This window comes from Podarcis melisellensis, assembly GCF_964234715.1.
Source record: "Podarcis melisellensis genome assembly, chromosome: 3".
Lineage (NCBI taxonomy): Eukaryota > Metazoa > Chordata > Lepidosauria > Squamata > Lacertidae > Podarcis > Podarcis melisellensis.
Window position 1 is genome coordinate 39,356,046 of NC_138530.1, and position 24,715 is coordinate 39,380,760.

Genomic DNA, 24,715 nt, shown 5'->3' on the forward strand with positions numbered 1-24,715 from the left:
TGAGCTTCGTGCCTCTGTAGGAATTTGAACTCTGGTCTTCCCAGACCTAATCAAACACTACACCATACGGACTTAATATCCCTAAACAATACTGATATATACTGCTGAGTTCAGATTTTGGGGAGGACCCTTGAGCAAAACACCCTCAGCAAACTGCAACTGCCTGCTTCCATTCTTTTTATTTTTGTTGCTACCACCTGCTTATCTAACAGTTTGTCCTGGTCTCTGCTACTTTTTGCTTGCTCACTGCATCTCTAGGTCCAAGGGGCTTTCAATGATGGGCCCCTTGCTAGGGCAAAGGGCCTTGGCAGGTGCCCAATCATGCCAGCCTAAGACTGTGGTCCTGAACGTACAGACTGTAGCAAGATTTGCCCTATCAGATTATACAGTATGGGGCAACTGGCAATCTCCCAGCATGCAATGCCTGATATAAGAGGGCAGGAAAGAGATCTGGGCAAAGACAAAACGCCTTTTCATTAGGGTACACTCAGCTTAAGAACCTCTTTCCATGATGGATGGGAGTGAGTGGCAGTTTTTCTCAAGAACTGTGCCAAGAAAGGTGCCTGAGGAATTTACCGGGCAGTTTAGCAAAACAGGTAAGCTGCCATAAACACATATACTGGCACTCGACAGGTAAGCATCTCCAAAGAAGCGTACCCAGGGCAACCTGGATGCCAAAAGGAAGGAAGAAAATCAATGGGCTACTCAGAAAGCATGACGTATTCAGTATTCAAGCATGTGGGCTCAGTTTCCGATTTTAAGGATCAACACAAGCAGGGAATGAGCTGATAAGAAACATGTTGGATGGATAATATTTGGGGATAAAACCCCTTTGGTCAAACCTCATGGAGACTTAAGGAGATCTGCTCTAAGTTACGACAGACAAAACTTGGCAGACAAACATCTGTCCCTCACTCCCTCTTCACTAAGCACCTACCTTGTTTAGCGCTAAGCTGAAGGAAGGGGAGGCTCTGGGTGAGGCACTGCCCTCCTCCTGGCTCCAACGTGAGGGAGGGGAGAAGGACCCTTTTCCCGAGTAGCTCGGCTCCAGCACTGGCCTCGGGATAGTTCTGCAACTCAGGGGCTGTAGCCACACGAGCCGCGGTGGGTATTCACTCTGGTCTTGCCCTTCATCCCTCCCTCCCTCCTGACCCAGCGTCTTCCACGGAGGCAGATGCTGTTGCTCAGAAGACACCCTTGCCAAGCCCAGCTCTGCCAGGTGCTGCAGCTGATACTGACACAGATCCACCACCCGCTTCTCCATGGAGAGGAACTTCTCCTTGCTGTCCGTCCTCACCAAGACGGGCTTCCTCCTTAGCCTGGAAGCCCTCTCCATCTCCTCTGGCAGCTTCTTACGGCAAGGTACCACATCGAGACCCTCGCGCCTCCGCTCTGCTTTCCTCCTAGTGAGCCGAGGGCTTTTCTCAGCCGTCCGCCTGGTGCCTTCAGGCTGGCTCTCCTTCTGCCCTTCTGGTGTGGAGCACCTGGGAGAAGTGGGGGAGTCCTGGCTCCCTTCTCCTGCTCTGCCCTCCCCCAAGGAGTGCAAGTGGACAGGGCTCAGCACCCGGTGGGTGATCTCGTCCAGGAACTTGGAGAACTGGAGCTTCTCCTCCGTGATCTTCTCCTTCCGCCTGACAGAGTCGGAGCAGCTCCCGCTGTTGTGCTCGGAGCTGCGCTTGTCCTGCCTGCTCAGGCACAGCTGAGGGTCGCTGTACTTCCGTGAGTGGCGGCCACGGGCCAGGGTCTCCACCGAGCGAGATTTGCGCAGGCTCTCAGGCCGCACTTCCAGCATGTCTGTCTGCTTCAAGATGCCCTTGAGGGGCAGGTGGGTCGATGGGACATGGAACTTCCTAGGTGCCAAGATCTCAGCGGGCTCTTTGAACATGAGGGAGCGCTCCAGGCTTCTACTCTTGAAGGAGCAAGTCGGCCTCCGGCCTTCGTCCCCAGAAACCACTACCGTCTCTACGCTTCGACTCATGAACTTACTGAGCCGCCCGCGGCTAGGGTGCCGACAGTGCCTCACACTCCGCCTTCCCGTTTTCCCGCTGTGAAGCAGCACAGGCGACAGAGTCCGGCTCTTCAGGTTCAGCTCTGCTCGGCACCCTGCTAGCTCCTTGTCGCTGCTCGACTCCAGAGACCAGGAAGAAAAGTTAACGTTGCAAACCTCATACCCATCCACCTGCTGTTTGGGCTGGCCTGCCTTGGGGTAACTAAACCCCTTCGGCTGACGAAGCGGGACCAGGCCCTTAGCTGCCCGGCTTTCAGTTACCTGACTCTGCTCGGCCAAAATCACACCATCTTGGTCGTCGCGCAGGATGGGCAGCTCGTGCCGGATCTCGCGGTGCTGCGGAGGAGCCTTGCGGTAAGGCTTCTTGGAAGGTGCAGTGCTCGTCATTGTCCCCTCGCCTGACTTGCACAATAGGTCACCTGCCGAGAGCAGAAATTGCAGAGGAGAGAGAGAGAGTCACTTATGCCCCATTCAGCCCAGATACGTTCCCACAAGGCAGTCAGATACCCTGTGTCCCACAGCAGCCAAACATCCAGAGAACCGAGGAAAGAGGCAGGCCAGAGCCTTGGAAAGCAGCTGTAGTAAAAAAGGAGGGAAGAAGAAAAAGCACAGCTGTGTCCTCCCAGCTAGCAAGAGTAGAGGATTGGCTCATCCTCTCTCTCTGTGTGTTATGCACATACACACACTAACATACAGTGTGTGTCCAGATTATATATAGCAAACGAGAACAGGCCTCAGAGCAGCATATTGATTGGGCTCTTTAGGAAAGGCCGTTTCCGATATGGAAACTGAAAACCTTGCAGGCGGGAATGACAGGCCAGGCAGGAGCTATTGATCTTGTGCTGTCGCTGCCAAGAGGGACTACATGGGAGAGAACGGCAGGCATTAAGCATGCCGACAGGCTGGAGGAATTATGTGCTTGTATTAGTTAAAGCCAAATTACTCCCAAGTGTGTCAGGGATAAAACGGCAGAGAGAGGCACTTTCGCTGCCACTCTAAGGGCAAAGCTTGGAGGCACTTCTAGGACAGAAGGAACCCTGCTGAAAGCTGCTGAGCTATGCTGCTGCATCAGGGCTTAAACAACGCAGGCCTACATTCTGTAAAAGCTATGAGCCATGAACAGCACCTACCTGTGTCAGGTTCCAGGACAGCATTCGCCAGAGGCAGCAGGCAATTTATAATGGGGATGGGCGGGGGGGGGGGGGGAGAATCAGGACTGATGCAAATGTTCCTGAAAGCACAGACAAGAGGCCTCTGCCTTCTGCTGTGTAGCTAAAAAATTAGCCAAGGGCAGTGATCCTGCTGCTGCCGGCCAAGACTATAAACTTGTCAACAAATGCAAGTCAAGTGTCCAAAAGCCTTCCAGAAATCAGGCAGCCAGTTTGACGGAAGCTCAGCCATGAAATCCTTCTATGATATACAAGGGAGCTGGAATCTGCCTTCCTCGGGCCTTTCAGTCCTCACAACCCCTGCAAAGTTCACAAACCATGTGGCCCCAAAACAGCATTTCCTGAGGTAGCTAAAAGGATACAGGAAATGTTGCTCTGTGAAATCTCATCAACTAGAACGCCCTTAACAGATGATACTCCTCTACAGACAAGGACTGCACGCAGAACTTGCCTGTGCTGGATTCGGCACAGCTCTTGGCTTGCTTCCGTTTCTAAGTACTACGCTAGAATGATGTAACAGCATCAAGTACTTCTACTACTGACATACATCAAGGGCAAACAGCAGGCTTGGCACTGCAGGAAAGTGACAATAAGCACATGCTCACAACAAAGGTCAGTCAGGGCAGAAAAGGTCAGGCCTGCTAAAGGAGCAGGAAGCACAGACATGGCCAGAGTATGACGCTTCAGGGAATGCTTTGCTGAAGGCACCTTCATTTCAAGCAAGCAGTTTCTTGTCCATTTCCTCCTCCACAAGGAATGCATTTCCTTCAGCCAATGTGCAATAAAAAAACCCCAACATCATAGGTTTTGCAGCCCTCAAGAGTCAGCCTACTGTAATGCCTGCTTAGAGCAGAGCAAGAGGTAAACGAAGACAAAGAAACAAACACAGGCATTTTGCTTTGTAGAGCCACTGGGTTCTTATCAAGTCAATAACAATTTGGGTAAAGAAGGCACAGTACCTTTGTGCTTAAACTGCCTGGAACTGTCCCATTACTCCCATGGTTCCCTCCAGCATTCCATTACACACAAGTCAAAACATATCTGTACAGCTGGAGGTAAACGCAGGGCAGCTACAATACCAATGACAATGTTTTGCAGGCACCACGTCTTCCAGACTGCAGCAGTCAAAGCTTCTGTAAGGCCCCTCGTAACCTGATGACTCATGGGTGAAAGTGCGTGCCTTTTGCTACCTCCTCCCCAGTATTGAACCCACTGAATTAAAACATGCTACCCTGCTAATCAAAAAAGACTGTAAAAACTATCCATTAATTACCGTATTTTTCGCACCATAGGGCGCACCGGACCATAGGGCGCACCCAGTTTTTTTGGGGGGGAAATAAAGGGGGGAATTATTTTCACCCCCAGGCATGGGGCTGGGTCGGGGAAAGCTCAAGCTTCCCCCGACCCCAGCCCCCAAACAGGCAGCTCTCTGCAAGCCGTGGGAGCACTCCCGCTGCTTGCGGAGAGGTCCGCGAAGCCTGGACGCGCTGAGCTCAGCGCGCGCAGGCTTCAGCATGCAGGCAACTCTCCGCAAGCAGCGGGAGCCCAGCGCTGGGCTCCCGCTGCTTGCGGAGAGGTGTGCGAAGCTTGGAGAGCGTGAGGGGTCGGTGCGCACCGACCCTTCTCACTCTCCAGGCTTCAGCGAAAGCCTGCATTCGCACCATAGGACGCACAAACATTTCCCCATCATTTTTGGAGGGGAAAAAGTGCGTCCTATGGTGCGAAAAATACGGTAAATCATAACAGCAAGCGCAAGAATGAGCAAAGATAACTGGTTGCAAATTAAACATGTCCTAGTATATTCTTGAAAACCAGTTTAAACAGAAATGACATACGGTTTTCTAAAAACAACAACAACAAGGCTGGCCATTTAAGAGACCTCCTGGAAGTAACGTTCTATAATCTGGGGTCAGTCTTGAGAAGGGCTTCCTCAGCGCTCTACATTTCTCATTGTAGGAAGAATCATAGCTCAGTAGTAGCTATGGTTTTGAATGCAGAAGGCCCCAGGCTGAATCATCTCCAGGTAAAAGGACCAGAGAGCAGATGACACGAGTGAGACTCCCTGGGGAGCCTCAACAAATAGGCTAATCTGGACTAGATGGGTAAGTAGTGACCAGATATATGACGACTTCTTATGTACATCTCGTTCATAAAGGGGATTGGGTAAGGCCTCTTTGGCCGACTCTCACTGAAGGAAGGTCAAATGTGGAGCAGTGCAACACCTAAGTATGAGGCAATCCCCACAGCTAAGCCTATAACAGATACGCTGAAGAACTTACCAGCCTGGATTCAGATTTGAAGCCTCATGAAGAAGGCACTCAACCCAACAACCTAAAAAGTGAGGAAAACAAAGACGGTTTACTATGGAGCTCAGCTCCTCCTCTCTTTTCCAGCTCAAGGAATAAACACTTATGTCAGTCCCCACCTGAAATATGCCCAATCTGTAGGATCACAGGTCAGATGGGGGTGGGGGGAATAGCTGCAAATACCTAAATAAAGCTCAAAACTGTCAACAAAACATTCTGGTAGAGCACATTTTCCCATGTACACCAAAGGGTAATACTGAGTATAGTTGTACCTTACTTTTCAAACAGCTTAGTTCTCGAACGCTTTGGCTCCTGAATGCCACAAACCCGGAAGTGAGTGTTCCAGTTTGTGAACTATTTTTGGAGCTTCCTGCAGCCAATTGGAAGCCACGCCTTGGTTTCCAAACGTTTTGGAAGTTGAACGGATTTCCAAAACGGATTCTGTTCGAGAACCAAGGTACGACTGTATTTTGATTTTACAACTATTTGCTGCTGCACTGATCCATGAGAAAACAAGAGTTCAGGTACTGATTCATAAAAGGCTCAGGAGTCAAAATGAAGGTGGACAGCAGATTCCCATGAAACAGACTACACTGTCCTCTATTTCTGAAAGGAATTGTAAGATGTATTGGGGGGGAATGCTTTTGAAATCTGTACCAACTATTTGCTGGACCTCTTAAGAAAATGTCCCTGACCTTCTTTACCACAGATCATCTCTCCCATGCCTAGCTCTTAGAGCAAAATGAGCCTAAAATGTACAAGTATGGCATATATACAACCGGATGCCCACAAGGTCAGGGAACTATGAACAGAGGGGTAGAACAACAGGTCGGCGAATAGGATTCTGGCCTGCTATTTCCACTCAAGCTCTCACACAATCTGGTGGGGTTGCATTGCTGAAGTTTTCCCTGGCCCTCCCAGCTACTTTCCTCTATCAATGACACCCAACCTTGGAGTTGGGGTTACATTATGTGTACAAAAACTCCACACCCTAAGTCAGAGCCATAAACAAAGTTAGTGTAACAGGAAGCCAGGAGGGCCTGTGCTGGGCAAGAGAGCTGCTGAAACAAGTCTTTGAGATGCCCTAGGATTGGCCCTGCCCCAACAAGCTTGTTGGCCCCTTTCCTTACTACAGTGTTTTCTTCGGGCCTCAACTAGCACAGAACAAACAATCTCACAATAGCATAGCTATTCTGTTCCAAGGCCACAGAGCAATAACTAGATCTACACTTTTCCAAGTCCAACAATACAGGAACGCAGCACGGTGCCTGTTAGTAGACTTGTGGGGGTGGGGAGAGGCTTCCCAGCGTACTCTCCAACTCCATGCAAACACAGAAACAGGACAATTGTTTTCATCAGGTGCAAAATTCAGCAGCCTGAGAATCTCCCTTTTTTATTTATTTTAAAAGCTGCAAGATCCTAGTTTTTCAAATGCATAAAATATATTATACATGTATCTATACACACATGCACAACTATATAGAGGTCATATAACTAAATAAACATGGTGGTTTGTTGCTTAATAAAAAGTACAACATGCAACCCAAAAGTTTACACAGTAAAGCAAGTTACAAACAATGTAAAGCAGCAGAAAAGAAATGTTCTGTTGTCAGGGAAGGCAAGCACAAGAACAATTGTCGTGGTCAGGTAACATCCTGTTGGGTTCAGGCTCTTCCCTCCACAAGGATGGTGGGCCTAGTGGGATGGTCTGCCCATGGAGACTAAGAGAATCCTTTGGGAGCTTCCTAGTGGCACGACTGGGGCACCTGTTGAAACCTTCCTTGCTCTGTGGAATGCAGATGTGGCTCAGATAATTGACACAATTACTCCTAAGCATGTGGCAAGCTAAACAGGTCCCACTCAGTACCTGGATTTACCAGGCAGTTGGGACAGTGAAGTGGCTAGGGAGATGGCTTAAACACAGTGTTGAAAAACTTGCAATGATCATAAAATACATCAGGAGCTCACAAGTCTACTCTGTGGTGGAGTGAGGGCAGTGCAGCTTCTCCAAATAGTATTCCAAACATGGACTAAGTTGCTATGCACCTTGGCAAGAAGGTTGCTTGCATGCCTCCCACTTAAACATCACGAGTGTTGCAGTTCAATCAATGAACATGCTCAGCATGCGGTCTGATTCTTTTTCGTTAAGATTTTTCAATAGCTGGGGCCTGTGAATGAGAGTAAGGCACCTGCTGGGGTGTTGACAATCAACTGTGTACTCAATCTTGCCCCTTATGGCTTATAAAAGCTAGCAGAGAAGAGTTCACCTACAAGTTCAGAGGTTATCTTGAATATTGAATCAGGTGGTTGTAAGGCTTAAAGAAGCCTTCCCTAGACCCCAAGGATTGCAACAACTATCAAGGAGTCACATGAAAAAAGGTTTTACTCACTATAGGCCCATTTCTGAACACAATTTTACATTGTGAGCACCTATCTTTCAAGCCTTTGATGCCTTAGGGTCCAGCCACCTCAAGGATAGTTCCACACCCCCCCTCCATATGTTCATGTGTTAAAATCTTTGTCAGAGGTCCTTCACTGGATGCTCCTATCTTCTGAAATTAGGTGGGTGACTACCACAGAGAGAGCCATTTTGGTTATAGCAGCCTGGTTTTGAAACCTTTTCCCCTAGAGAGACTCGTGTGGTCCTTGTGTTGTTTTGATATCAGGCAAAAGCCTTTTTATTTCCTGTGCATTTTTAAAACCTAGGATATTATCCAACCAAGAGCCCGGTCCATGTGAACGGCATTTTGTCATCCTTGCCTCATCTACAAGAGACATTGTCCTCTACAGTGGAACATGCACTGATTCCCACGCGCTTCTCCTGTGTCCTGCTGGGTTCTAGAGTACAACTTACACGTCCCCTGCTCAGCTCCCTTCCTCTCGCCCATCGCACATGACAAAATACCCAGGGTACCACTGCACAACCCCTTGCAGACATTCCCCACATAGGCCTCTCATAAAGCAAGGGACTTACAGACCCAAAGTGATGTTTTGTCCAAACATGTTCGTCCTCCCGGCTCTGAGTCTGCGGTATCCGCACCGCATCCAACAGCATCTGGGCAACGGCTTCTGAAACCGGAGAAAGGGAACTTTGTGAGAGTTACCAATCGGCTTGACACGCAGGAGCACACAAAGAAAACCACAGTACAGGCAAGAACACGCTCAGCACTGGACGCAGAGTATTCTAACTAGGTTTTCAATGAGTATCACAGAACCCAAGCATCAGGCCACAATTCCACAGCATACTGGAAAGGCCTTTAAAATGATTCCCCTTTTTAAAAAAAGAAAAAAAGACAGGAATATTCAACTGCTTGATGTACTTATTGAACAGGCATTTATTCTGGAGTAGAAGATTGCCATGAATTATGCAGAAACGTTCATTATTCCACCTCAGTCACAACAGCCCAACCTAATTTGCTGTGAAACAGAGGAGCGATCTTCTGTGTGGGGTGCCCATCACTTGGCCACAGAGGCTTGGATGCTGTTAAGAGCTCAGTGAGAAGCAAGTCAATACAATCTGCAATTCGGTATTCCATCTGGTTTTGAGAAGTAATCTTATCTAAGGACAACTAGAGTAACTGGAGAATAGCAGCTCCCTGAGAGAAACAGGTTTTTTAAAAGTTTAAAGCCAAAGTCAAGTGACAGCAATGGATAGTTTACAGTTAGCTTTATAATGGTAAAAAGAAAAAGTAGCTTGGTTTTAAAAAGCTCAGTCTCTATAACTTATAAGGAAGCCACATTCATGAGAATCTAAGAAACCTCAACACTTTTAAGTTACGTTATTTTCTGGATTAGTCGTATCGTAAGATGCTTCTAAGTCATGCTATCAGGGATCACGTGAAGTAGCCAATCTCCCACAGCTTTCCCCCTTCTAGTTCACTAGCACAGTCACAGCTTACCCATGTTAAGGCTTAAAAAGCAACATCAATTCCACAAAATTAGTTCTCATATTTATGCCAAAACACCAATGGAATTTAACTACAAATTGGATTTAGTTCAGAGTCAAACTCACAGGCCTTGTTCGCGCATCAATGTTTGATAACATTGTTTTGAGAAAATGAATGCAGCTTTTGGAAGATTTAGCTAAGAAAACTTGGCATTCAAAAGAATGGAGGAAGAAACTATAAAAAACAAACCACATTCCCCAAACTGCCCACTTTTCCTCTTCTGTTCAAAACACACATACATGCACTTCCATTCTTAAACAAACTCATCAATGATTCCATGAACTGCGGATTATTGTCTTCCATTTGTTCACCACCTTCTATCCTAAGCCTTTTTTTTAAAATTTATCAACAACACACAATCACTGTTCCCAATACCACTCAGCTGCCACCAAAACACAAGCAGATTCATTATGTTGCTGCACAGCTGCGGAGAAAAAAACAGGTTACAACAGGAAGCTGAAGATTTAGATAACCAGGTTTCCAAAGAAGCAGGGAGCAGTTTTTGCTGTTGTTTTTCTGAGAGCTTTGATTATGGCCAGTTCAGAGAGCAGAAGCTCAATTTCCTCACCTTTCCAATACTAATTTCATAATACAAATGTTACGGCTGAGCATGCCTAACAATTTTCACACCACTGGAAAATGAGATGAATCAACTTAACTGATTCCTGAGTCCTTAAAGGACTGAGGTTAGAGATTCAACCCCTAAGCATTATTTTGGTACACGGTTGTCATTCCTGCCTTCAGCAGTCAGTATTCTGTACTGCAGCAAAGTTATTTCTACAAATCTAAAGAAACCGAACCTTCATTATTTTGTACATTATTTTGTTTCCTAGAACCAGTGAAGAGGGACTCTATCAAAAACTTTGACAAGCTAAGTAAATGTTGGGACAGTCAAGAAATGCCTTGCAATTGCATGCTACTTTCCCCTGGCTTTTCTATTTCTGTTGTTGGGAGTGGAATACAAGCTTTTAACTCTTCCCGGGGTAGACAAATGGCAGGGAAAATGTTGCTTTCCTACGGGGGGCAGGGGGCTGCGGAGGAAGTTGCATGGTCCTGATGATGGTTTCCACAGTTACTTTTCCATGGAGAAGAGACAAAAAGTCAGGGGAATGAAACACACAACTGAATTTAATATGTAGTCCGGCACTACATCAATAGTTTGTGCCTTGTTAAATAACTGCAGTGAAGCAAGTATGTCCAGGAGAGGGAGCTTTAGCTCTAGCCAGAGAACGGTAGTGTTGTCACGGGGATTCTCACAAACTTATATATTTTTTTATTAGATGAATCCTTCGTCTCTCTTTTATTTATAAGCCTGCTTAAAATAGTGTGCTGCTCCATTGGCTCCGTCCACTGTCAATCACTACAAACAAGTAGAGTGGGGAGGAGGCTAGAGAACACACAAGTACCACATTCTACTTATGAGTGGCTACTAGCCGCAATGGATACGTTCTGCCTCCACTGAACAAGATCATATGACTCTGAACGCCGTTTTCTGGGACTCACAAATGGCGAGAGTGCTGCCGCATGCAGTCCTGCTTGCAGGCTTCCCACAGGCGATGGCTGGCCACTGCGAGAACAGGATGCCGGACTAGATGGGCCTTGATCCAGAAAGACTTATTATGTTCTTACACGGGACAAGCCAGAACGAGTCGAGGTTGCACTGCAGAAGACAAACCTGGCTTTTCAACCCTAAAAGTCTTGTCTACAACCCTTACAATTCCAGACCACTCCATCAGGTGTTATCCTAGGAGCATCCCGCACACAGCTCTGGACAAAGAACATGACAGAGCTTCAGAATAAAAATCTGTAAGTGCACCTTGCACTATGTTGAGTAACTGCTGTGTAGCAAGTCTCTGTATCCTCACATAACCCTACCATTAAAGCTCAAAAGCTCATAAAATGCAATGTGAACAGTAAAGGTAAAGGTAAAGGGAACCCCGACTGTTAGGTTCAGTCACAGACGACTCTGGGGTTGAGGCACTCATCTCACTTTACTGGCCGAGGGAGCCAGCATACAGCTTCCGGGTCATGTGGCCAGCATGAATAAGCCACTTCTGGCGAACCAGAGCAGCGCACAGAAATACTGTTTACCTTCCTGTCGGAGTGATACCTATTTATCTACTTGCACTCTGACGTGCTTTTGAACTGCTAGGTTGGCGGGAACAGGGACCGAGCAACAGGAGCTCACCCCGTCATGGGGATTTGAACCGCCGACCTTATGATCGGCAAGCCCTAGGCTCTGTGGTTTAGACCACAGAGCCACCCACTCTAAAAGAAAGTATTACTTGCGGTCTCTGTTGAGATCCACCACCATAAGCTCCTGCCAATGGGAAGAGGTGAGCTCTTCTGACTGTATGCTATTAACATGCCATTATGTGCACTTTTAAAATATGTATATCCTTTGGGTATATGGGATGTGTCCAGGGAGGTCAAAGAGATTGGGAGAATAAAGGAAGAAAATAATTGGTAGTGCTTTTGCAGATCAAGGAAACTTCTGACCACAAGGACTTTTCTAAGCAGCAGTTTTTCACACACCAGGCAAAGTATTGTAGCTCGCAGCTAGGAATATGGGAAGCACCCACTGAAAAGCAGTTTCCATAAAACTCTTTTCCCCACAGTTCAAAGAACAACACCCCAAAATATGGGCTTTCAATCACAGGCAAGATCTTCAATTATAAAGGTATTAAATCATCTGTACTTGGAGAGAGCACACTCAACAAGGAAGAAAGCATCCTAGTCAACCTTTCCTTCCAGAACAGCCCCACAACCATACTGATGTGAACTACCTCTGTTGTGTAGACTGGCAGGAACAGGCAGATGCCAAGCACGCCACACATTTGGGCCAAAGGTATCCATGGCTGCTCTCCTGAGAGCAGAAGTAGGATGAGTCCCAATTTCCCCTTCAGTTCAGAAGGTACAGTCTGATAGCTCAAACAACTAATCCAGTCATCAGGGATCCAACCAGTAACATGCAGGAGTGGACCCACCTCAACAGGAGTTGAATTGAGCACAAGCTAGTCCATTTGCAGGGAACAGGCACAGTTATTGTAGGCTTTTAGGTGCTGCTGCTGGTTAAGGTAAAGGTAAAGGACCCTGACAGTTAAGTCCAGTCGCAAATGACTCTGGGGTTGCGGCGCTCATCTCGCTTTACTGGCCGAGGGAGCCGATGTTTGTCCGCAGACAGTTTTTCCAGGTCATGTGGCCAGCATGCCTGAGCCGCTTCTGGCAAAACCAGAGCAGCACATGGAAACGCTGTTTACCTTCCCGCCAGAGTGGTACCTATTTATCTACTTGCTTTCGAGCTGCTAGGTTGGCAGGAGCTGAGACTGAGCAACGGGAGCTCACCCCATTGTGGGCTCAGTGGTTTACACCACAGCGCCACCCGCCCCTAAAGCCACCGTCTCTGCTTGCTGAGTTCCTCAGTTACCATGGATGTGGATTCCCCCCCCCCCCACTGTTTAACATAAACTCAACTCTTCTGCTTTCATAAGTATGGAGAAGAAGTCTAAACCTTAAAACACTGTCTGCAAACACAACCCAGGCCCCTCCTACCTGCGTGCCTGCAGGCCACCAGGTGTGGCCAAGAACGGCACAAGCTACGCACTAAACACACCTTTGATGTGGAGCTGAAAGCATGTAGCCGCAGGGCATGAACAGCACGCCGCCTGCCGCCAGGCTGACTCTATGCTCAGGAATGCAGGCTGAAACCACAGGCCAAGAAAGACAAACACACTGCATTCCACGCAAAGCAGAGAACAAAAACAAGCAGCCAAGCCCACGTGGCCTCCGCAGTCCCTCCAACTATGCCAGCTACAGACCTCCACCACTGCCTCAGCCGTGAACCCGGACAGAGGAGTACTGGAGACACTACCAAGTGCACTGAAGCAAACAAAATAGGATGAGAAGGGGAATTCATAAGGATAACTTTCGTGTGTGTGTGTGTGTGTGTGCACACGCATGCGCATTTGTTTCTGTAGACTGGGCTAACTGGGAAGCAGCTGGATCCTTCTAGCCAAGAATGGTTTTAAGAAATATGTAAGAAGCTTCTCCCTTCCTCCCTGCCAACCCAGCTTTTGCTCAAAACAGCCAGTATTCAACCATCGAAAAATCTCGGTTTAGCAGAAGGAAGCTGAAAGAAACTGCTATACTACCCTTTAATGTTTGGTTTAACACAACTCCCTTTTTTCAAAGCCGGTTACCATTCCCGCCCCCGCCCCCCCGGGCAGGGTATTTCTCTCTCTTCTCCACCTCAACACCCTTTCACACAAATACACTACCAAAAGTCAGCAAAGGCTGATATGATTTCTGCTCTACTGAACTCTTCCTCTCAGAGCCACCTGCCACAACAGGAAGCCTCAGAAATCAAGGAATCAAGGCAAAGGTCTCAGATGCCTGGTAAACATGAAGGGGACCCTGCTCTTAAAGCCGCCCACACAGGGTGGAGCTACATACACGCTATGCACCCACAAAGTCTTCAGAGGCAGAAGTGTTCTCTAATCCTGCTTCTCCTTTGCAAAGGCAACATTGAATTATGAGAATCCAACCTATTAAACTTCTCCAGACTGAGAAGCTCTGGTTCTCTTTCAGCTATAGGACCACCTTGGCTATGTTATGGCTTAGTGTCAATTGCCCACGTGCAAAGCAGAATACAGTACTACAACTTTCACCTCCCTACAGTGCTGTTGTGAAGACAAGCAAAGCCAATTCCACTCCACTTATGCGCTGACATGAGTGACGTCGTACAGTAACAGTGGACAATATGAACAGGTAACCTTATGTCTCCATCAAAATTAAACGGTTGCCAGTTTTTGTCAAGTACAAGCAGCTGTCCGTGGTGTGCACTATGTAGGACTAATATGAATGGATTGTGCTAATAATATACAATTAAAGGACATTACTGAAATAGGAGACGGTTTACCTCAAAAAGAGCTGTTGCCAGCTTCCCAGACAAGCCTAGATCAAGCTGAAGGGCACTGCCTTCCCTCTTAATTGTCTCACACAAATGTTCTGCTTTCAAGTTTGCTTTTGGAAACTAAAAGTGTGAATCACATTCTCTCTCCAAAAACACTGAACTTAAATCCAGGTCTGCCTTGAGATTGTCCAAGACAATTTCTGCCCCACTCCCCTTACAGGTAGAAGCTTGTTAGAACACCCAGACCAAGTGTTATTGCAAGGCAAAGACAAACAGCTCACGCCTTGTTTGTTCCATTTTATAGCACAATCGGTTTGGTTTTGCTTTTTAGCAAATGCTCTTCAACGATCCAGGGGTGGTTTGGCTTCATGTGAACGATCAAGGAATACAGGGAGCACCTGGAAAGTTGTGGAAGGTTTGCTACCATGCTTTTAATTAAAAGGGGGGGGGAGACACGGCCTACAAAAATGAAAATGGGCAGGGAAAGCGCCAAAAACATAGAGAGGCAATGCGAAGTAAGACCAATGAGGCAGCAGGGTGTGCCACCCTCTCACTGCAAGCTAGAGAAACGCAACAAAAATCCCATTCTCTTCTAAGATACTGAAATACGTTTCCTCGTTTCCAAGCACATGCCCATGAAGAAAAGCCCCTTTAGGCTCCACCAAAAGAAAGGGGGAGGGAGCCCTTTTACCAGCCACCCCCTCCAACTGCTCCCAGCTTCCACAAGTCTCAGCAGTGCTGTCTCTCCCAGCATTCAGATAAGCAGGAAAACAGCAGGCAGGCAAAGGAGGTGTCTCTGCGCTTACCCAGCTCCCGCCCACGTTTATCCTTTGTATGTTTTACAGCATCTCAGGGCAAAGCCCTCATCCTGCCACTGGTGGGCGGGCAGAGCAGGGGAAAGGGGCCCTTTATAATTGTAGTGTTGCAATCTGCCAGCCTGGCCAGGCAGCCTGTTCCTGCCTGCATATATTAAATACCTTATAACTGATTACACCCCCATGGGGCATGATTAGCAGTCTTCAGAGAACAAAGTCTACTTTCATAGGAATAGGAAGAGACACGTACTGTGAAGTTACTATATACAGCTGGGCAAAGAGAATACGACAAGGAGAATTAAAGTCTTATTTGCATGTCCATCAGCTCTCCCTTGTCCAATCCCTCCCCTCAACACCCCCCCCCAAATTATTCACAGTACCTCCAAAATATTTCCATGTGAAGAGTAGCCAGCAACAAACTGAGAACTATCATGACCGACAATGAATTATCCTCAGTTTAAAACTCAGTGAGTGTAGATGCACACAGGTGCTGTGGACAACATGCAATCCCTTGAAATAAGCATATCCAAGGTTCATCAGTCATCATAAGGTTAACTGCTTTCAGGCAGAAAGCTAACACTCTGCAACTGGATTTTTTAATGGGGTGGGGGTGAGGGGTGGAAAGTAAATCACTTCCAGCAGCAGCAACAAACACCCAGCAGGAGGAGAGAGAGGGTTAGAAATATCTCTCTCACACACACAGTGGAGGGAAAACACACACAAAAACATTCCATGCTTTATATGTAGGTTGAATTCTACACAAACAAAGTAAGGAGCTCAATTTACTTATTTGGGGAAAGGCACTGCAAGACACCCCCTTCATGGATCACTGCCTTGCCATGGTGAAGGGGCTTGAATAACTCAGAGAAGCTATGAACTATGCCGAGCAGGGCACCCAAGATGAACAGGTCATAGTGGAGAGTTTTGACCCAACGTGATCCACCTGGAGGAGGAACTGGCAAGCCACTCCAGTATCCCTGCCAAGAAAACTCCATGGACAAAGACAACAAGCATATAAAAGTTATGACGCTGGAAGATGAGCCCCTCAGGTCGGAAGGCGTCCAGGCGTCCAACATGCTAATAGTGTTCTCGAAGCTACCAGCATGAGTTTGACCAAACTGTGGGAGGCAGTGGAAGACAGAAGTGCCTGGCGTGCTCTGGTCCATGGGGTCACGAAGAGTCGGACACGACTAAACGACTAAACAACAACTGCAAGACACAGCTCGTGAGATCCTGTTATATTTCAGTACATATTGCTTTACTAAAGTTACTAGCCCTCATGGTTGCTTAGGAACACTAATAGGCTGGGGAGGTGGGACTTTGAATTTATGCCTATCAATCATTTTGTTATATTTGCATACCGCTCTCCAGTTGTTTATTAAGAACAAAACAGTGTCTAGCCGCAAATTGCAGCAAGGCTTCACTCTGAGCAAAAGTAGAAATATGCATTGCCCAGGTGAGGTCATTGTGTGGAAGCTGTTGAGATGGTATCTACTCACAGTTAGTTTATGAGTACTTCCACATCCAGCCAGATGGAAAGCTCAAGGGGGGCCTCCCAGATATACCAATTATCACTGGTGGGAACTATATGGGAAGGTGATCTGGACATAAGCACTGAGGAGAACTGTGGGGACTCGATTTGGACTTTTCTACCTCTGCTAGAATTCAGGAGGTGTTGCTCAAAGTACTCTTATGGTGGCTGTAGACCCCACTTCAGTACCTCCACAGGGCTGGAGAGGGTGCCATCAGTGGGCTCCTTTAACTTCTGTGGTGGGACTGTGCCTAGGTGAAAAGGTTCTGGACACAGGTATTCACCAAGTTCTCAGGTACATACAGTTAGCCAACCCTTTGTCGATAACCCTGTCATAGCAATGTCATCAGTCTGAGAAATTTAGGTTTTTGCAAAGAGCATATATTTGCCATCACTGAACACAATCAAGCCCTGTAAACCTAGAGCTGTGCTCCTCAGCCTTCCATGGCCTTTTGTTCGTACTATTTTGGGTCTCAGAACAGGGGCAAAAAGAGACTCTAGCCTAGTTCAGACAACACACTAAGTCAAACCCTGGCTTAGCTGCAGCAGAGTGCTATGCTAAAAGGACCAGGGAGCAGCAAAGTGGATATAAGCTCTTGTGCAGGAAGCAGTATGTTTGTGCAGTTCTAGTAAGCCATAGTTTGGTTTCCAGTGAGATGGGAACAAGGCCTCTGTCTAAGTACTTCCACCTCAATATTTTTATGGCTGTGTTTGCATGCAATGCTAACTACAGTTTATAAACCACATTTTATGAACCTGGCCCAGTAGCTTAACCATGGTTTACTAATCATGAACAAACCATCTCACAAACCATGGTTTATAAACTTTGGGTTAAGTCAACCATGGCTTAGCATAACATGGGAACCTTGCCATAATTGGGCTTCTTCTTTCCTCCCTATCAATGTCCTTTTGGTTCAGAAAATAAATATAATACGAACATCAATATGTTCATTACTCAACTGAGCTAACCGAAGAGACATGGCAACAGATAAAACTACAATATTTTAATATGGTCATACCCAAGCATAGCTCACTACATACAGGTAAATAAAATACTGTTTTACTTACCAAACAGCATGGGAAGTCCATCTGTGACAGGCTGAATTATTAATGTGTCCTAAGGTTAATACTTGGGCACAAGTAGCAAAATTGTGGATTTACAACCAGCGTAAGTGAAAAGAGAATGAATAAAAAATCAGATAGCTCTGCAAAATGGTGCTTTAGAAGACCATGTACAAGCCACAGACTTGTACATCCTCTCCTTGCCTCTTGCATGCAGTGTCTATCTCTGCTTCCCATTTAGCACTAACAATCATGTATTGTGATGTCTGAATTGGCAATCTCTGGTTAGAACTTGCCCTCCAAACTGGAATCTGAAACCATATTTTGAAGTAAGTTTCTAATTCTGATTTAGAGAGAAAGCACAAAGCACAATTTGCTGATGCAGGCAACAAAGCAAACTATGGTTCATGTTCAAACAGGGAATGGAAAAGGAAGTCACTAAGGCACAACTAATTTCTGATCCTCCAAATAATCATTTGAATTGAGGGTGTTTTTAATAAACAAATAATACATTCCGCAAAGTACCCCAAACTCTGCAACATGGTTTCCAAAAAATGGCTAGTTTTTTGTTTGTGCATGTGTGTATTTATGGATCATTTTTATTCTGTTTCTGTAACCAACAATATAGTGGCCTCTTGCCCACTTACACAACTGCAGAATGAAAAAAGACAGAATATTAAAGAGGTTCCATGTGATCTCACCCAACATTTTATCCCACAGAAATTATGGAGCTTTTCTAATATCAGACCGGCATCCATAGTGCAAGTCAAAGCTGTTCCAAACATGATGCTTTTCCTACGCAGAAATGCCTTCTAAGACGGTCTGAAAACACCAGCTAGTGCAGAACACTGTTGCTAGGCTGTTGCCTGGAGCATCTATGCAGGATTATGCTAGTGGTGTGGCCTGCACTGGCTCCCGATAAATTTCTGGCTCCAAGTTGACCTGAGATCAGCAGAAGAGGCGTTATTCCGTGTTTCAGTGGGGATAAAACACTGTATAGTGACAGGGGACGGGGTGCCACTACAGAGAAGACCCTAACTAAGGAATTCCCTGACACAGAGGTGCAGTTAGCCTCTACACTGATGGGTTTCTGGTGCCAAGTAAAACACACTTGTTTACCCAGGCTTTTGTTGGCACTGATTAGACTCTCCAAGGTTTGGGAATTTGAGGAGTATTAGGTATGTTTGCTGCTGAATTTTTATCTGTATTTGCTGCTACTCTTTGTCCTGAAGTCTATCATTTATATTTTAGGGGATTCATTTTAGGGGATTTTAGGGGATTCATTTGAGTAAAGGGCAGTTTAGAAGAGCAATTAAAAAATAAAAACTGCACAGGTCATGAGAAAAGAGAACTGGACAGAAGGAAGACCTAAGAGTTACACAGAAATATCTTTAGGATATTAGGCACAAAGTCTCTTCCCAATAACAGGAAAGGGTGGCCATTCTGTATGAGCACAAAGCAATCCCAACGAAACATCCCTACTGCCAAGCTACTCTCTTCCCCAGCATGTTAACATTTACCTGCACATTTGCTATGCTACAGAAAAAAGCTTGATGGCATACTGGTTACATTTAGTGACTAATCTCCCCATGGTGCGGGGCAACCATCGATCAGGCATTCCAGCTCTGTTCATAAGCAAGAAGTATGTCAGCACATAGCTACTCTAACAGCCCAGAACACCATTACTCACTGCCCTCTACCACGCAAATCCCCACCCTCATTCCCTGAACTAATAGCCTTTTGGTGCAGAGAAACACTTCTGCTATTTCACTCCCCCCCCCATTACCAGCATTGACAACCAGGGCAGTAGGCCCTAATTTAGCTCAGCAGAGGCCCTCTACAAACTGCTAATCCCAGTGTGCAGCTGTTTCTCAAATGCACTGGCACGAGCAAACCGTAAACGATTTATGGCGCGTGGCAGGAAGACGGCTGGCTCCTTGCATGGGCGGAGTTTTGGTATAAGATCGTGTTTGGACTAATGTTTATATTACAGGCTGTCAATCCAATACTAAATACTACATGGCAATACGTTCTCCACACCCAGCCAGGGCGCTGACTACGCTAAATCCTATCAGAGTTATTTCTGAAGCTACAAGTTGGGAGCTGGGAGGTTTGATCCTTGTAAATATACCCTTTAGAAGTTTTAGAATCTTACAAAGAACTTGGCTTACTTTCTGCAGCATCACTGTACTTTCAAGGATTCCCAGTTGGCATGAGACCATTGCTTATTCATAGGTAGCCTCATGATGCACACACATCATTAAATGCCCACCCCAATCTTAATAGTCAAATTATTCAGCTGATCAAGAGAGAACACAGAAGTACGTAACTCTTCCCTTGAAGACTTTCTACAAACACAGAAAAACACCTTTTGTTTCTTTGGAACTGTGTTTCAGTATCTGAGGACACCATGCTGCTCTCCTTAAAATCACTACTCTTCAATGAAATGAAAATTCCAATGGGGAGTTTCTCAATTAAAATTTATCAGTAAGTTTAATACTATTTCCTAAAGGCCTCAAACACAATGGTTTCTCTACACTTCAAGTATTAAGTGAGCATAGCAAAGCTAAAAAAAAAGGCTGTAGTTCCACCAGTTACTGCTGTTGTGGATGATTTTCAGATTAAAATTTCCTAAGGACCCAGACAGACTTTGTCTCAACAACAAAGATGATCAGACTACATTTATTTACTTATTTAGGCTCTGAAGAACTAAGCAATGATGTGTAATGTTGCTTGTAGTGCTTATTCCCAGCCTTCCACACAGGGTGGGAAATGCTGGGTTTGGAATGGAGAATAATGCAGGATTTTACATTGGTACACAATCCTCCTCTCCTCAGGCGAGAGAAAAGGGAGTTTCCTTTCAGCTTCCCACAAAAGAGCAGAAAGGAGAGGAGTTTACTAAATTCCCTCTTCATATACTTTATATATAGGTAACTGGGAAATGACCCCCATTTGCCACCAAAAATACACTCTTCTCGAAGAATATAGTCTTCTTCTACAGTGAAAGGCAAGGGGTATTGGATCCTTTCCTGTTAGGATTCTCAGTGAATTAGGCCCCTCCACAGAGGTGAAGGGTCTCTTAGAACGGGGATCTGACCATAACAAGGAAATGATGGTAAGATCCCACAACTTTAAATCAACCTTCTCCCACCCCAGAGACACATCTAAGCAGAAGAGTCTAAATTTCTCAGGGCTGGAATTTATATAGCAATAGATATGCATTCCAACACAAGACTGAAAATTGTTCAATATCAATACAAGGTGTGTAGAAATTCTACAGCTGCCACCATAAACTAGCCAAAAGTAAAAATACTGTATACCTATTTTAAAGCAAATGCTAAATGTCTTAACAGTACAAAGTGTGTTCTGGTTTTATAGTGGGTATTTTTAAATGATGCGTTTCCGGATCAAGGTACTTGAGTATTTCAACAACTTACTATTTCTAAAGATTATAGTTACCAACTCTTTACAAACAAATATATAATTACAAATAAATCCAAATTTTGTTGTTGTTGGCATCCATCTGTCTTGAGACGATGGACTATGCCTGCAGAGGTAAAGTCAAATCACTGTAGAATCACAGCAGCTGCTGTGGTTACAGAGACTGGTAACTTGTAACCGCTGCCTCCCATGTTGGTTTTATTGAATTAGCAGCACCAAAGTGACCTCTCTTTGAGGCACAAGCCTTGGCAGAGTGTATAGAGGTCCTGGGTTGCCCAGATGAAAAGAACCCCCTCACAGCCTCACTGACGTGATCCAAAGGAAAGCAGAGCAATACGTTTAGCACCAGTTTGGCTGCAGGAGTTGCCAAAAGGAGGAGAACAATGTGCCATGCAACACTTAGGAACTCCACTCTGAATTTGTATAGGGTTTACTCCTTAGCCTTTTTTCCTCCCCAAGGTGTCCTGCAAAGCAGCAGGTAAATATGTAAATGTGTGTGCAAACTCTTTTGACCTTTTAAGAAACAGGCTGCTATTTTGAATAATCATGAACAGACCGGTTTAAAATTATGTGCCCTTTAAGTTGCAACAACTTAAAAATCCATGTCCTGGAAATCACTGCGATCACCACGTTTGAAGGCATATTAATGAACAAGTATTACATGCTATCATTAGAAGGATGAAGGCTGCAAGCCTAACCATGTCTACTTAAAGGTGAAAAGAAGGAAATAGAGACAAAAACAATAGTGTGATATGAATGCAATTTTAAACCAGTGCTCAAAAGAAGCCCTCTCAAATTACCAAGTGCCACCAAGTACTCCCTGCCTTTTCCGTGAAATAATTTGATTTCAAGTTGATAGCATTTATTTATAAAGAACAGTGAAAATTAAGATTCAGGGGAAGGAACTATATCACAAAATAATAATAATTAAAAAAAAACATAATTCAGGTTCAGGAACAGACAAAATTAAGGCACAACTACTGTGTGAACTAGGGATATCAAACATATATACAGTGGTATCTTGGGTTAAGTACTTCATTCGTTCCGGAGGTCTGTACTTAACCTGAAACTGTTCTTAACCTGAAGCACCACTTTAGCTAATGGGGCCTCCTGCTGCCGCCACGTCGCCGGAGCACGATTTCTGTTCTAATCCTGAAGCAAAGTTCTTAACCTGAAGCACTATTTCTGGGTTAGCAGAGTCTGTAACCTGAAGCGTATGTAACCTGAAGTGTATGTAACCTGAGGTACCACTGTATTGGTTAAATTAAAGGACATGGGGTGGGGGGAGTAGTTTCTTCTACAGGGCTGTGCTCACTTGAACATTTAAAAGAAGCCCAGTGAAAATGTATGTTTGATCTAATCCTTTTGAGAAACAAAAGCACATTAAAGAACGCTTAGAACTGAAACATTAAAACATGCAAGACAGAACTCCCAATGGCAATTCCTGCAGCAGGTGTCTGTGAATCCAACTTTATAGCTTGGCTATGATAAAGCAGCCTCAGGCATAAGATGTTGACCTTGCTGGAAGCAAAAGTCTGATTCTGTTGATCCCAGGGCATTGAAATGATCATTAACACTGCATTAAGTTACCATCCCAGTTAGTCAAATCAAAGATCCAACCTGGTGCTGAAGTGAACCAGTCACAGGTCATGTCCCAAGGAAAATGGCTGCTTCTCTCTTCAACCTCTTCAAACTAGCTAAACCGAGATGTTTATTTTTTGATCCCCAGACAGATTTATATACTATATAGACTAAAGGCTTAACTCTGCTCTTGCATGCACATAATTCCTAACGAAGTTTCGCAAGAACTATGCATGGAAGCTTCAAATAATCTAAAATCCTTTTCCAGCTCCAAAATCCCTCTTCTTTTGGCTATACCGCAGTTCTGATTTAACTTGAACCACTAAGTCCTCAACCCTGAAAAAAAATTACTAATATTTATCCACTATTTCCCAGGCCTAAATTAAAAGCAGTGTGGGAAAAGGGGATCTGAGGTAAACTCTATTTTACAAGAGCTATATACCCCCAAACTCAAGCCACTGAAAATGAATTGTGGCAACAACATACACAGTATACAATTATAGACTCTCCCCAATACTTAAAATTTGCAACAGTATCATAAGCATAATCACTTTGTTTACTCTTTCTGGCCAATTTTACCAAAGATTTCATTTTCCCTGCATTTCGGGATATGTTCATGACTCTACTTCCATGCAAGAACCATTTTAAGCAAACAATTTGAAAAGGCAGTACAGGAAGCAAGGCAGGCACACACTACAGACTTCAGGGAACTTGCCGGAAACAGTGTGCAAAGTGAGATGCACAGTCTAGCGTATCATTCCATATAATATTCAAGTAGGTATACTGTGTGAGAATTGGGAGGGTGCCCCAACAGGACTTAGGTAAGGGTAGGTGATTACTCCATACCTGGGGAAACTTGGGATACAAAGGCAAACTGAGCCTGGCCTTGGCTGGGGAGGGCAGGGTATAAATAAAAAATATTATTGTTGTTGTTGTTGCTAACACTTCCTGAAGACCAAAGGCTGACTGTTTAACACATGCTTCCCTCGTACGACAATGGAGACCTGGCAATGGAGGGCCCTCAGTTACCAGGTGGCTTCAATTGAAGAGAATCAGCCAACAGACCAGTTCCACCTTTGACCAGAAGTCTACATGTGGGAGGGAAAGGATGCCTGTCTCAAGAAGAAGAAGGAGGAGGAGGAGGAGGAGGAGGAGGAGGAGTAGTTTGGATTTGATCACTACCCAAAGGAGTCTCAAAGCGGCTAACATTCTCCTTTCCCTTCCTCCCCCACAACAAACACTCTGTGAGGTTTCCCTTCCTCCCCCACAACAAACACTCTGTGAGGCTGAGAGGCTTCAGAGAAGTGTGACTAATAATAATAATAATAATAATAATAATAATAATAATAATAATAAATTTTATTTATATCCCGCCCTCCCCAGCCGAAGCCGGGCTCAGGGCGGCTAACAGCAATCAAATAATCAAACAATCAAATAATCACACATTCTAAAAATATTTCATTATAAAAATTAATTAAAATCAAATTGATGGCAACCGATTAAGCAAAATTCTGTGCAGGTTGCCAGAGGAGGGAGTCAGGCTGCGCCCTGACCAAAGGCCTGGTGGAACTCTGTCTTGCAGGCCCTGCGGAAAGATGTCAGGTCCCGCAGGGCCCTAGTCTCTTGTGATAGAGCGTTCCACCAGATTGGAGCCGCAGCCGAGAAGGCCCTGGCTCTAGTTGAGGCCAGCCTAACCTCTCTGAGGCCTGGGACCTTGAGGATGTTATTATTTGCAGACCGTAGGTCTCTCTGTGGGGCATACCAGGAGAGGCGGTCCCGTAGGTACGAGGGTCCTAGGCCGTATAGGGCTTTAAAGGTAGCCCAAGGTCACCCAGCAGCTGCATGTGGAGGAGCGGGGAAGTGAACCCGGTTCACCAGATTACGAGTCTACCGCTCTTAACCACTACACCACACTGGCTCTCTCACGTGGACTTCACTTGCCT

The 24,715-nt window shown here is 45.5% G+C and overlaps 1 protein-coding gene across 7 annotated transcripts in view; it reads right to left on the bottom strand.

Moving 5' to 3' along the window:
* Positions 1-24,715, bottom strand: part of TJAP1 (tight junction associated protein 1) — a 43,575-nt gene that overhangs the window by 14,309 nt on the left and 4,551 nt on the right. For 3 of the 7 annotated variants that reach the window (XM_081905371.1, XM_081905370.1, XM_081905374.1), the window contains 3 exons: positions 8,462-8,552; positions 5,457-5,508; positions 2,270-2,427 (listed from right to left, as the gene is read on the bottom strand). In XM_081905371.1, the coding sequence (XP_081761497.1) occupies positions 2,270-2,395 (126 nt within the window). In that variant the 5' untranslated portion in view covers positions 2,396-2,427; positions 5,457-5,508; positions 8,462-8,552. Of the gene's footprint in view, positions 1-2,269; positions 2,428-5,456; positions 5,509-8,457; positions 8,553-23,618; positions 23,658-23,715; positions 23,885-24,715 lie in introns of all 7 variants that reach the window. The other 4 variants (XM_081905368.1, XM_081905373.1, XM_081905372.1 and 1 more) reach the window with 3 other exon arrangements.